Source organism: Trachinotus anak, unplaced genomic scaffold (assembly GCF_046630095.1).
Source record: "Trachinotus anak isolate AG129_WGS33_773 ecotype Australia unplaced genomic scaffold, CSIRO_AGI_Tana_v1 ptg000008l, whole genome shotgun sequence".
Taxonomy (NCBI): Eukaryota; Metazoa; Chordata; class Actinopteri; order Carangiformes; family Carangidae; genus Trachinotus; species Trachinotus anak.
In genome coordinates, this window is record NW_027273859.1 from 2,712,797 (window position 1) to 2,726,834 (window position 14,038).

At 40.2% G+C, this 14,038-nt stretch overlaps 2 protein-coding genes across 2 annotated transcripts in view; both read left to right on the plus strand.

Moving 5' to 3' along the window:
* Nucleotides 1–3,582, plus strand: part of npdc1b (neural proliferation, differentiation and control, 1b) — a 30,393-nt gene extending 26,811 nt beyond the window's left edge. The window contains exon 9 of the mRNA XM_071481849.1: nucleotides 334–3,582. Coding sequence (XP_071337950.1) covers nucleotides 334–405 — 72 coding nt within the window. The 3' untranslated portion in view covers nucleotides 406–3,582. The remainder of the gene's footprint in view (nucleotides 1–333) is intronic.
* Nucleotides 3,583–10,974: 7,392 nt separating this feature from the next.
* LOC139623559 (alpha-(1,3)-fucosyltransferase 7) lies at nucleotides 10,975–13,964 on the plus strand. Its single transcript, XM_071481850.1, has 2 exons — nucleotides 10,975–11,088; nucleotides 11,957–13,964. The coding sequence occupies exon 2, from the start codon at nucleotides 11,998–12,000 to the stop codon at nucleotides 13,048–13,050; it is 1,053 nt and encodes a 350-aa protein (XP_071337951.1). The 5' UTR covers nucleotides 10,975–11,088; nucleotides 11,957–11,997; the 3' UTR covers nucleotides 13,051–13,964.
* The last annotated feature ends 74 nt before the right edge of the window (nucleotides 13,965–14,038 follow it).

Genomic DNA, 14,038 nt, shown 5'->3' on the forward strand with positions numbered 1-14,038 from the left:
TCAATAATTTTTATATTAACAATGTCTCAATTGACCATGTGTAATGTCAAAGGTTTTTAATTTTCTCACCTACAGTCTCAACTTTTAATGCCAGGCTAGTGAACTCAAGTGCAAAGCACAAGACTGGAGGAGAGTAGGAACAGCTGGATTATAGGAATACGATTTGAGCCAAGGATGGGCAGGACAAAAGGGGAAGGCTGGGAGTGTGAGGCCTAGGCTTGTGGCTGGTTGTTCTGAGGAGGGAGAAGCTGAGCAAGGTGTCCAGATAATGTGACAATGTGACAATGAGCTGTGTGACCCAGAATCCTATCACTTCTCTCTGTCCATCTGTAGACGGGGGAGATGGAAGTAAAGAACCCGCTGTTTGACGACTCCACCCTCTATCTTCAGAGGTTCCACAAGTAACTCTGGACATTCAAATTTGCAGCACTTGTGTGTAGAAATAGTTGAATTTACACACATCCTCAGTCCTCAGTCCAGTCTGGAGAGGATGGAGAGTGTAAGGTACATGGAGGAGGAAGAGGAAGAGGAGCGTGGCATTCGGGGACGTTTGATGGATGTCACAGGGCTGGTTTCTTGTTTTAAGCAGGACTGAATCTGGGACCAACGTCTCTCATTCTACAGCCACATTCTCTTCTTTTTAATATCATCACTTTTGTCCTAGTTTTGTTTACAAAATTATAATCAGCCAATATCAACTCAACATAGTCGGGTAGCAGACACATATTGAATATAATATCCTCCTGTGCACAGGCAGTTTTCTGATGCCACTAAGTTAAGTATTTCTGTCAGTCTCCATATTTAAATACTCCTTATTTTTTCTAGGTCTCATTGCAGGCTTTGGTTTAAGTATTTTTAAAAACAAATGTGATTTTAATATTTTACAACCACTCCTCCATGCAGCACCGTAATCTCACTGTAATGTAGCCATCCAGTCTAGTTGCTCTATGCATGAATTGATGATGCTGTGTATGAAACATGAGAGCCAATATGCATTTACAGTTCTTACAAGTTTCGCGTGAACTTGAATGATTTCAAAGGAATTTGAAACTTTATCTACATCTCTGAAACAGAGCAAGGCCATGCTGTATTAAATGGTATCTGACTAACATGGCTGGTTCCCATGGTTGTGTGATCTGTATTTAGCTGCTAATGTGTACAGAAAAGAGATCTTACCTCTCACGCTGTGTTATACACCTCTAGATTCGTGAATGCTAATATTGAGCTTTTGCTTTCATATCATTGACTGTGTTTGCAGGGTTCCTACGCATACGGGAAGGACAGTCTCAGAAAAGTTGTGATGTTCAAGTTTTGAAAACATTATACCCATTAAATGTCTTGTGCATAATAGTTTTTAACTGAAATGGAATAGTTTTGTAGATTAAAGGTGCTATATGTAAGTTTTTGCAATTGCTACATGGCCAACATTAGCATTAGCACCTGTTTAGTTGCCTGTCTAGGGGAAACATTGCGTGGAAGGCAACACCAATTATAAGCCTTGTTTTGCTTCTATTTCTACCACTTCTTTTCTTCTGCTTCAGGTAGCATGCTAACCAGCTAACTCTGGCCCATCCCTCTTAATACTACTTTGCTATAGTGAGTCACTGTAGTTTCCAGTCTGCCCTCAGTTCAGCATGAGAGGTCAAAGAAGTAGCACTGCCCATATGCCCAGGGCATATTCTAACCTTTTGTCTTGTAAACGCAACAATGGCTGAAGCTCTTGGCAAGCAACCATTACTCCCACCACCACCACCTACTCCCAGTAAGAAACCATGTCCAGCTGCAGAGAAAACTTACATATAGCACCTTTTAAGGGGAAAGCAGAGAGCGTCCATACACTATAATATAGTTCCTAAACTTTTTTTAGTTGTTAACAGGCAATGTTTCAATCCTGCCAAGCCTTTATCAGGCAAAACATTACAAAAAGGCAAGGTAAGGCAAGGACAGCCAAAGCCAAATTTAGATAAATATGTGTATTTTCACCTGTATATTTAATATTTTTGAGAATATTTAATGTCATCCCACTCCCAAGGACGACCAGTGCCACAGCAGATTGCAGTCCAACAGAACTGATTTATTCGTTTCTCAAGGTAGAATAGGTGTCAGGGTGACCATGGCCACAACAACAAACAAAATCATCTGTAACAGTATCCATTAACTGAACAAAAGGAAAAAAGCAAATACAGGGATCTTACCTGCCTCCCTTGACATAAACAGATGAAAACACATGAACAAACAGGGTTTCTCACCCCTTCTGCTACCAGGACTGAGAAGTTTTTTACATTATCTACAACAAAGATCTCTCTGATCAATCATGCTAGCCAACACTAAATCGGCAATTGCATCAGCAGCACGGCACGGTCTCATTGGGAGCTACCATTTTAAAATAGGTGCCATCAGTCTCCAGTCCAATCAGCAGCCACCACCTACAGCTCAATGTACTTAAAGAAAACACAGAGCAGGTGAATGACAGGGAGGGAGAACAGCATAAGAGGAACATTCAATTACAAATTATGACTCAGGATCATAGCCGGCATTTCCCAAACATTAAAATGAAATTCAGATTTTTTTACATTTTATTTTGTCACACATCAAATGAAAAAAAAAAATGATTTATTGATTTTATTTAAACATTGGCATCTCAGACCTTATATAAATCAGTGTGCAAATATAACAAATGCACCAAACTAATTTTGTCTTCCCTGATTCCCTAATACTCATGTTGTGACTGAGCATAACTAACAGTAGTAGCACTGAATTTTTCTAATGATATTGGCAGTTTTGCCTCTATGACAGATTGGATTGGTGCATACCTGGATAGTCTCTGGTTTTTCTGTTACCCAGCCCAAATACTGCATAGGACTGGAAGTGCACAGCTACCTTTCTGTATATTGCATAGGTCATAGATCATATTACACACCCAGGATGATTCTTCAACTCCAGTGACACAAGTGTGGCAGGGACCATGGCTGTAACTGTGGCCTCTTGCTGTTGTTTCTCAGGAAAGCCACTCTCTGTGGCACCTCTTTTCAGCTTGCTCCCACTCTTTCAGCCTCTGCTCTCCCACAGTGGAAGAGCTTGTTAAACTATACTTGACCTGCACACATACATGAGTTTCAGTATGTAAAAAAACATATCTACAGTAGATACCAGGGAGTATTAAGACTGGAAAGCTTTAACTGTGTTGTAAAGATGGTTTATTCAAACCCACCAACTGAGCTAGTAGAGCATCATGAAGGTCAATTTATTGGTTGGATGTAGAATCACCAGAAAAGATAAAATTCTCATGTTGTTTGGGCTTTTTTAAAATGATTTAATAGCTCTGCTTTCTCTTCGCCAGTGCTGAGACCTGAACAAAAACTGAACAGCTTGTCTTGTTTTAGTTATTCTCTATCTCTGATGATGACTAGGTCTGAAGGAACTAGAACAAGTAACAAGGTTAGCTGTCTTTGATAAAGACTATTTTCAGACTACATATAATAAGTTCTATACACTAAGGAGGATGTCTTTACCACTATGTTTAGCATGCATGTGGATATATCAGAGCTGAAGTGAAAGAAATAAATATTTCTATAATCTGAAGTGAAACGTGGTTTGTTGTGTCTTGTCTTGTTTTTCAAATCAAATAACCACACATTTAAGAGGTTTGTGGAACATTTCTGTGACATTTTGTAGGGTTTTTTATGGCCATTTTATATTGGATAGCAACAGTTGAGAAAGGAAATGTGATGAGACAGACAGAGAGTACAGTAGGGGAATGACATGCAGCAAATGATCCAGCTGGCAGGGAGTCTGACCGTGGATTCGCTGCTCAGGGCATTTGCAACCATGTGGCATACACCCTATTTGGGTATCAGGTCACCCCGGGGACTATTTCTTTGGTAGAAAGCAGTTCCAAATAAAACTATCGATGTGTCTTATGAGGAAACCACGGCCATTGCTGTTGAATTTTTGAAATGTAGTTTTTCAGTACTGTGAGTTCACCTCCACTGTAATGAATTTTTTTGGGGATTTTTCTATTTACCAGAAACAGGTGAGAAACATTTTTGATCATTTGGGTGAACCAACCACTTAATTTAAGAATCATTTTGAGGATTTTTTTAAAATTAATTTTTGTTCTTTACATTTAGCAACAAATGAAACTTTGGTGAAAGTTCAGTAAGGAAGATCTATTCCCTCACATTTACAGTTGAAGCCAAAATTATCAGCCCCTCATATGAAATGAGACAAAACCTGTGATTTCTCCATGGAAGTGACCATTAAGAAGAAGTGTTTATAGTGTATTTGTCTCCAAATAACAAAGACAAAATGTCCACGTAGTTTGATTAGGATATTTTAATGATACACTGAGTTGAAACAAGAAACGGCTAAAATGAGACGTCCAAGATAATTAGCCCCCTGGCCATTAATAGTCAATAGTGTACTTTCTGAGCCACAACTGACAACAACCTCTTAGAGTAGTTCTTTACTAGGTTGGCACAGGTTTCCTGAGGGATTTTGGTCCATTCTTTCATTGCAAATTGTTCCAACTGCTCCAAATTGCATGGTTTCCAAGCATGGTCATTCACCTTGAGCACTTGCCACAGATTTTCAATAGGATTGAGATCTGGGCTCTGAGCAGGCCACTCCAGGACTTCGGTTCTAGTGACCTTTAGGAACTGTTGGACCAATTTTGATGTATGCTTTGGGTCATTGTCTTGTTGGAAGACCCAGCAATGACCTAAACCTAGACTAAGAGCAGATTTCTTCATATTGTCCCTCAAAATTTCAACATAATTTTCTTTTTTCATGATGCCATGAACCCGAACAAGGCTCCCTGTGCCTGAGGCTGCAAAACAGCCCCACAGCATGATGCTTCCACCACCATGTTTAACTGTGGGAACTGTGTTCTTGGGGTTGAAGGCCTCTCCCTTTCTTCGCCAAACATAAACAACATCTATGTGCCCAAACAGTTCCAGTTTAGTCTCATCAGACCAAAGCACAGACTTCCAAAAGTCGTCTTTACCATTTAAATGTTCACAGGCAAACCTCAGTCTGGCTCTGATGTGCCGCTCTTTGAGTAAAGAGGTTCTTCTGGAACGATGGCCCTAAAGCCCACCACGATGAAGAGCCCTCACAACTGTGTTCCTTGAAACATCAACCCCAGAAGGCCAGGTCAGCAACAATCATCTTGGCAGATGTCCAGGGATTCTTGCTGACATCTCTGACTATTTTCCTCTCCAGAGTTCTTGAAATCTTGCGCTTTTGACCACTTCCCAGTTTGTTTCTTACAGAGTCTGTCTCCTGGAACTTAGCAATGATGCAACGTATAGCTGTTTTAGACACTGTGAAACTCTTGGAAATGGCAGTATAGCTTCCATTATAATAGTTATAGCTCATAATTATGAGTCTCCACTATCTTCTTTCTGAGCTCAAGACTGATTTCCTTTGTCTTTGGCATGGTGAGTAAGAGTAGTCCCTCACAATAATGTGCTCAAGTGCCCTGTTGGAGTCATTTCATGCTGATTGACTGCACAGGTGTTGTTAGGGAGCTGATTAATTGATTAGGTGTGTTTTTAAAAGCAAAAATTCACAGAGGCTTTTTGACCAACCCATTTTTCACTATATTTGATATAAAGCAAGCTAGAAAATATATTTTAATTCCAAAATGTACCAAAAGATACTAGTAGCACTGGTGTATGTTTTATTATATCAAGTTTTATCAATGCTGCAAATGTTGGGCAGAATTTTAGGAAAATGTCCCATAATTCCTGGGGGACTAATAATTTTGGCCTCAACTGTACATTGCTGGCTATACACTCTTTATACTACTGTACTACTTTCCCACACTGTCATATTCTTCCATTCACAATCCCAAAGTCACCATATCTGACCAATGATTTTTCATGATCTTGCGTTCCTCAGGCCAGTCACTTACTTACTATCACAATAATTAGTGGTACTGTTACAGTGCTACCCATCCTGCCCTCCTATTGCCAGGGTGGGACAATAACAAAGTACATTTACTTGAGTATTATTTTTTGGAAACTTGTGACTTTTACTCACTTTTATTACACTTAAAGGACAAATATTGTACTTTTGTTTTCAATGAGGCAGAGATTTTAGTCAGCGAAATCAATTTTCTTTTATTTTCAAAAATGTGATAGACCATACTCTGTGTTCATCACAGGAGAAAAACCAGTCACAGCCAACTCCTGTGCTGTCAGTAATGTTGTGCTTGCTGCGTTTTTGAACAGCTCAGTCTGAACTTGGCAGTGTCCTAACGAGACAGAAGATTCATCACCAGAGCACCAGTCCATGTTTGAAATTTTAGAAATAAAGAAAGATTCCTTTCTTTTTAAATGTTTGCTGCGTTTATCACAACCAAGGCACTCGCTTCGCTGCTGTTGAGGAAGAGTGAAGTGAAGCATTCTGCTGTGAGCAGGCCTGCAGAAGAGCTGCTGGTCCAGGTAGCAGTCTTATGCTAGCCTGGTGGTAGGAGCCTTGTTGCTCCTGGAAGGAGATCCAAGAGGAGAAAGGCTTGTTGTCTCTTGGAGAGCCGGGAGGAGAAGAGGTTCCAGGTAGCAGCTGTGCTGACTTGGTTCTGGGAGCCTTGTTGCTCCCACAGTGAGGCCAGAGAGAAGACAGAGAACAAAGGGCACAGCTGGTTTTATTGTCTGGTTACACCTTGGGTAACATGTCACACAGTGGCCAACACTTACTAGTCAGTAAGGGTCTGTAGGGGAGATATTCATCAGGTATGAAAATTGTCAGGGATGATGTTCACAGGACCATTCTGTTGTTTGTAGAACAAATATGTGGTCTCCCCCCACCCTGAATGATCTGAGTCCCAACATATTCTACAAGCTTTTTATTCCACAGGTTCTAAAGTAAGTCAGTGCATTCAGGTTGTTTTAATGATTAGGTTCTGTAAATAGAAATGAACTTTTGAATTCTTGCATATTTCAAAAGTAAGTACTCCAGTACTTTAACTGAGGTAAAAATCTGACTGCACAACTCACTTGTATTGGAGTAATATTTGACCAGGAGGGTCTCTTCTTTGACTCAAGGAATGGATCTGTGAACTTTGTTCACCTATGCCTATTACACAACCAACCTCCCTCCCACCATCACCATGATGTCCAGGGACACTTGTCAGGTTTCGATTGTCCACTACCCGCTGAATTTACCTCACCACCACCAGCATCTAGACACCTTGAGATCCCATCCTATCTCTTATCTTCTTCTGGGCTTATGCTTAATGAAGACCCTCACATCAATGAACCCTAGTCGCCAACACTCTCCCTATTGCTTGCCCCTATACATTTTGTCATTCACTTCAATTTAATTTCTCCCTACTGCAGTTCTTTCATTTACACATGACTGCAGTGCATTGTAAATGAGACACTTTTAAATGTGCTTCATAGAGGTTAAAACACTGGAACACTGGAGGTAAGCAGTGGTAAAGAGGGCCATCTGCTGGCACAACACAATAATGCTAGACTGGGATTAAATCACCTTGATGCATGGCTCTGTAAAAATTAGACATGTAAAAAGAGCAATTGTGAAGGATGAACACAATAAAACTAATATTACATGCTCTGCATTCATAATTTACATTTTATTTATTCAGAATGGCCCCTTTAGACTGGTACTTCATTTATTAGAGGTTGAGGAGTGGCCTCTGTCAGTGTTGAGTATTATTATATACTTGTCATTCAGGACACTGGACACACACAACCTGTAGGAGCAAGGTGTCCCTTAATTTAGAGCCTCTGTGGAAAGCGAAAGGGGAAGAAACCAATATGAAACTTTCAAAGGCCTAATATTACATGGTGTCAACACTCACACAAATTGTCAGTAAGGGTCATAAATCTCCACAACTGTCTGGCAACCTGACCACCTAAGATATTGAGAGTAAAAAGCAGCTGGAAATGGAAAATGGAAATACTCAAGTGCCATGTTGGAGATGATGTACTATTGGACGGTTATTTGCTGCTAAGGCATTAGAATGTAAGCAGCAACCAAAACATATGATAACATCATATGATACATCATATGATAACATATGATGTACTGCCATAGATTAAACTAGCCAACAGATTAAATAGTAATTATATTTCCTTCTTTAGCCAGTTGATTAGTTGAGCTGAAGCAGGGTTAACCAGGCTGTTAAAAAATACAGTATACCTGTTAGCACCTCTGAAACTTGATTTACACATCATGTCAGGTTTGTTCAATCCATTTAAAAGCAGAACAAAAAATGAGAAGTTGTGGTTTTGCTGAATTCCTGTTTTAACTTTTTCTTGTTCACAGCAGCAGGGCAGAGTCAGTTTTGCAATCTAAGCTAAGATAATCCCCTGCCAGCTTTAGCTGCTTACTTATTGGACAGACATGAGCATGTGCATAGATTTGGGTATGGATGGTAGAGCAATTCATCTGGTTGGCTAACTGCAGCTCTGACAGGATAGCATCTGAATGGTGATGAATAAACATGCTTTGTATTGTATTTTTCAGTGTCTCAGTGAGGCCATATATTTGCCCATATATATATATTATTGCCGTTTTTTGCATCTACAACCCTTCAAAGCTGTCGCTTGTACGGAGGTATAAAAACTGTGTGACTTTAATTTCAAGAGTTATCATCTGCTCTTGGCAATGGGGCCAGCTCTAGCCATTTTGGTGCCCTTTCAGCAAGATTGGGATAATACACAGAAAATGGCACTTTGATGTTAACATTGAATGTTTTCACCCCTATACACCTGAAGGTTTGTACCTTTTCATTATGAGTCATTTCAGCTAATAATAAAGCATTGGTTGATCCAATCTAGCATCTGCCATTGGTCCAGTCTTGGGCTGAGTAGGTAGCCATTATCCCCCACTCCCCCATAGTGTGCACAGTGCAGTGCAGAGAAGGCAGATGAAGACTTGTGAGGAACAGCAGTGTTTATTCCATCTTATTGTCAATTTGTGACTGACAGTTCAGGGGATGCAGTATGTTTATTATTGGAATTAAAATGCTGCTTTTGTTGATTACGTTACTTTAACTTATGGTTAATTAAATGTTGATGGCAGTGAAGCTCTGTGTATCTTATATAACAATAGTTTCCTCTGAGGAAAACTCTTCACAGGATTCCTGAGCTGTCAGGGTGTCAGGAAGAAGAGAGTCTGTGTAGTTTAAAAGTCATTATTGTAATGTACAGGAATTCTGTTGATTTCGCCCCATTTTCAAGTGTAACCCTGGCCACAAAATCACCAACAGTGTTTTTCACACTGATCTGCGCCAAGCCACCGGGTTCACACTGCGTCCTTGCAGTCACACACAACTTAGCCTAACCCTAACCCTAACCCTTTTACCTAACCTAACCCTACTGAAACCTTTGGTCAAGGGACATCAGTCATGGAAAGTTTCTCATATCAGAGGGACCAGAACCTAATTAGTAGCTATTGGTAAAACAGGGTGAAGTTGAACAGCATAAACAGAGATGTTGATTGGTCATGGCATTTAATTTTATTTTATTTTAGTTCGCATTTTAAATATTATTCTAAATTTGGCCAACCATGGATAAATCCAAGAAAAGAAAAGTTTTTGAAGAAAACAGAACGTTTAATGCTACGTGGGCAGATTCATTTGCTTTCACTGCTGATGAGGAGAACTCAAATAGACACTGAGTATTTTATTTGAAAGTAACCTTCAACCAAGCGTCTTTTTTTTCGGAGGGTCCAAATGGCTCTTTGAGTGTTTAGGGTTGCCGACCACTGGGCTAGACCAAGTGGCAACCCACCGTTTGGTTTGTGAACTGCCATTCTGAAGCAAGTTTTGAAGCAACAGTCCTCTAGAGGACTAGAAACTGAGACCATAAACTCATTAGGAAAACACTTACTGTAGTAATAAATCAAGTGAAAAGTAGGGCCATTTTCCCAATGACTTTCCCATAGAATCCCATACAATTGGAGTCGCCCCCTGATGGTCATTAGATAGAATGCAAGTTTAAGACACTCCCAGTGGCTTCACTTTTCACTCTTCATTTTTATATACAGTCTATGGGCTGGACCTGTAGCCTAGGCAGGTACATTGTTGATAATAACAGCAGGTCAAGGTCATATCTGCTCTTTGCTTAGGTGACAGTAGCTGTCAACGAAACATCAGCTTAGTGGATTTATGACAGCACAGTTCCACACCAGCTGCAGGGCCTGAATAGTTCAAAACATCATATAACATGAATGCTGTGCTTATGTAGGAATGTTAATACAAAGAAGTGGAGTGGCATAAATCAACAGAAACGTTTGGAGAAGGAATAGGTTTTGCATCAGGTTATGCAATAAAAACCAAACAAGAACTGAGAGGCCAGGGGCAAAACAATTCGTTGAAACGGTTATGATGTGGTTGGTGCCTACAGGAGCTGCATAACCCTGTGCCCCTTTCTTCTGCAGAGCTGTGAGAACAGGAAGATCAAGACCAGCTCGTGGTTTACAAATCTAAATCATCAGTGCTGGGTTCTGTGCCACTCGCTGCTGGCTGTGCTAATTCTGCAAACAGCAGATGCATGAGCAGTTTAACAGGAAGATAAGAGTGTGAAACAGTGTGGCACAGTGGTAGGTTTCTGTGGTGATGGGTGAAGGTTTAACCACCTCAAACCTTAAACCCAGCTAAACATGAGAGTAAACAAATCCAAATTCAATATACTCTCTCAGAGGTTGAAGAGGATGAATTTAATGATGTTCAATCAAGTAAAGTCAGTCTTATTTATATAGTGCCAAGTCATAACAGAAGTAATGTCAGGGCACTTTTCATATAGAGTAGGTCAGGACTGTGCTCTTCACAATTTATTCCTTCAGTATTTGAAACATGTAAGATCTGTTCATTTGAAAATACAGCATGAGGAATGGCTGTCTTTTGTTTCTCCTGCTTTCGGTCTGCTGACCATCGACAGAGCTTGTACATCAACTTGTGACACCCTGCCAGTGAGAGACTGGGAGGGTATGTGTGTAAACTGTCAAACAAGAAATGAGTCAAGCATTTGAGAGGGGCAGGATTTCCTTTATATTCTAGGATGTACTGAGCAGGACAAAGTTCTACGGGCAGCAGCCTGATACCATGTCACCCAGGTAAGTGCCAACATCTCTACCAACCTCCTCTTTATTTCTTTCAAATCCACCTGCCAAGCTTTACTACAGGTAATTATTTTTCTGATTTTTTTTTTGTCCTTCTCTCTGTTTTTCAAAATGTTTTTTTTGCTTGTGGTATAGCCAGTTATCAGGGTGTGCCAGCTTTAGAGAACCTCTTTCTGCTAGTTTCATTTCACAAGATAACTTATCATCAATACACACAATAAGGGCTTTTACACTACGCATATTGGAAAGTTATTATAGTTATTATATATTTTAACATACTGATAAAAATCTGCACTTTGCTGTGGTCAAAAATGTCTCTGACCAGTCACTTATTTTAATTATTTGATGGTTATTTACTTTTTTCTTTTTAACCTTGAACATATATTTACTGATGCAATTAAGGGCAATACTGCAATACTGATGACGAAATCCTTAAAAGAACAAACATCCAGCGGAAGCAGAACTTATACTGAAAACACTGAACACTGAGAGCACACAGGCAGCAGAGTACATTTCATCAAATGTTCTGCAAGTTTACCATTTACTAGTTTACTGACAATCTTTTCTCATAAATTTTCCACAAAATTGACCATATTAGAAAACCATATTAGAGAAAATGATTTCATATCTCATTTGTATTTCTTACATCTCCGATGTCATTTGTAATTAATTTGTCACAAAATTAGCCAACTGATAAAATTGTCTGAGAAAACAAACATCATTTTGATAGATAAAAAAAGAATGAAATATTTTCTGCAGTAGGAAATGTTTTTGTCGTTCACACCTTGCCCTCTGCAGTTCCTGCACTGACACTGTGAAAGCGTCACACTATATCTCTGATCTACCCTTCCTTCCTTTCTAGGAGCTCCATACCAGTGACCTACGCCCCTTTGCCTGGTAACCATGACACCATCTGAATCCAGAGCTTTCCTCCTCCTCCTGGTCCTCCTCACCATCCTCAGCTTCCTTTCATCCCTGTTATATTACAGCTTCTTGGACCAGAATCTTCATCTGCAGGAATGTCATCCAGATGTCCCACAAAGAAACATCAGCATCCTGCTGTGGCACTGGCCGTTTGGCCGCTCCTATAGCCTTGATGGGGACAAATGCCTCCAGATGTATAACATCAGCAACTGCTTCCTCTCTGATAACATATCTACCTTCTCCAGTGCTGATGTGGTTGTCTTCCACCACCAGGAGCTGAGCATTGGTCTGTCGCCACTACCCTTGCACCTGGAACGGCCAGCCTCCCAGCACTGGGTGTGGATGTCCATGGAGCCTCCTGTCAACAATGCAAATCTTACACAGCTCAATGGCCTCTTCAACTTGACGATGAGCTACAGACGTGATGCAGACATATCCATCCCTTATGGAAAGACCGTTCTAGGAGGTGGTAATAAGTTAGGCTTCCAGGCTGCTCCAAATCGCTCCTGCCTTGTCAGCTGGGTTGTCAGCAGATACCATCCTCACCAGGCTCGGGCTGGTGTTTACCAAAGTCTAAAGAAGTACATCCCCATAGAGGTGTACGGCAGGTGGAGCAAGAAACCTCTGTCAGACAAAAAGCTGTTGCCAACCATTGCAAAGTGTCTATTTTACCTGTCTTTTGAGAATTCGAAGTCGAAGGACTACATCAGTGAGAAGCTCTGGAGGAACGCTTTCCAAGCAGGAGCCATACCGGTGGTTCTTGGCCCCAGCAGGGCCACCTATGAGGCCCTGGCTCCCCCTGGTTCCTTTATCCATGTGGATGATTTCAGGGATACAGTACAACTGGCTGCCCATCTAAAGCATCAAGCTGCAGACAGGCAGGCCTATGAGAAGTACTTCCAGTGGCACCACACTCACAGAATAAAAACCTTCACCGACTGGAGAGAAAGGCTGTGTCAGATCTGTCTCAAGTATTCCAGTTTACCAGCCAACAGAGTCTACCAGGACCTGGAGAGCTGGGTTAACAGCTAAGGTTTTATTTCTTCTTAATGCTGTCAGGTCACTGAGGTGTGACCACAAGCAAATGTAAAATACAATACATGAGATAGGATTGCTCTCAGTCAACTATGCAATTTTGGTATACAGTGAGGAACTGCACATATAATCAAATTAAGTGTTTGGTTGGTTGTTATGAAAAAGCAGAAGTGGGAACTTATGTGTAACCATAAATAATCATGTAACAGTTGTTCCAACCACAGAGACAAGTTTCTCTTTACATGCTGTGAACAGTCATTCTTTACCTGAAATATCAGCACATCAAAAAAGACTAAGACATTTTGTTTCCATTTTCCTGCCTGTGTGCTTCAGACTTATGTAGAGGTTTGCTTAAGAGTAGGCAACTAACTTTAATTGGTAGGAAATAATAATAACTTTATTTGTGTAGCACTCTCAACATATTTATAAAGTGCTATAGCAAAGTACATGAGAAACCTTCATTAAATTATACAATAAAAAGTAAAAACAGATAAATGACACAGAATAACTTAATTTAGTTCAGATTGTGAACACAAATGTATTCCACGGTTGAGATACCATAACAGTAAATGTGTGGAGACCTTTGATTACAAATTGACTATGGAATTGCAAGTACATATAGGCTAGGTCAGAGATATAGCGCATAGCTAAACCATTTAACTCTTTGTAAGTGATTAACCAAAGTTTGATGTGGAAGCCAATGAGTGAGCAACATGTCCTCCTCTCCTGGTTCTTCCTGTTTTTTTTTTTGGTTTTTTTTACTGTGCACAAAAAAGTAGATCAAAATCTCCTATGTCAAAAACAGGCATTTTGTACACCTGATCATTCTCTTTACTTCAAACAAAATGTTGATCAATTTGTCTAAAAGAAAGTCTTTCCGATGTTGGAATAATAAAATCTGCATCTGATCATTTTTGTAATTTTGAAATCTACAATCCGACAACCACTTCCACTTTTTTCAGGCTGTTGCACTGTACAGTGCAAT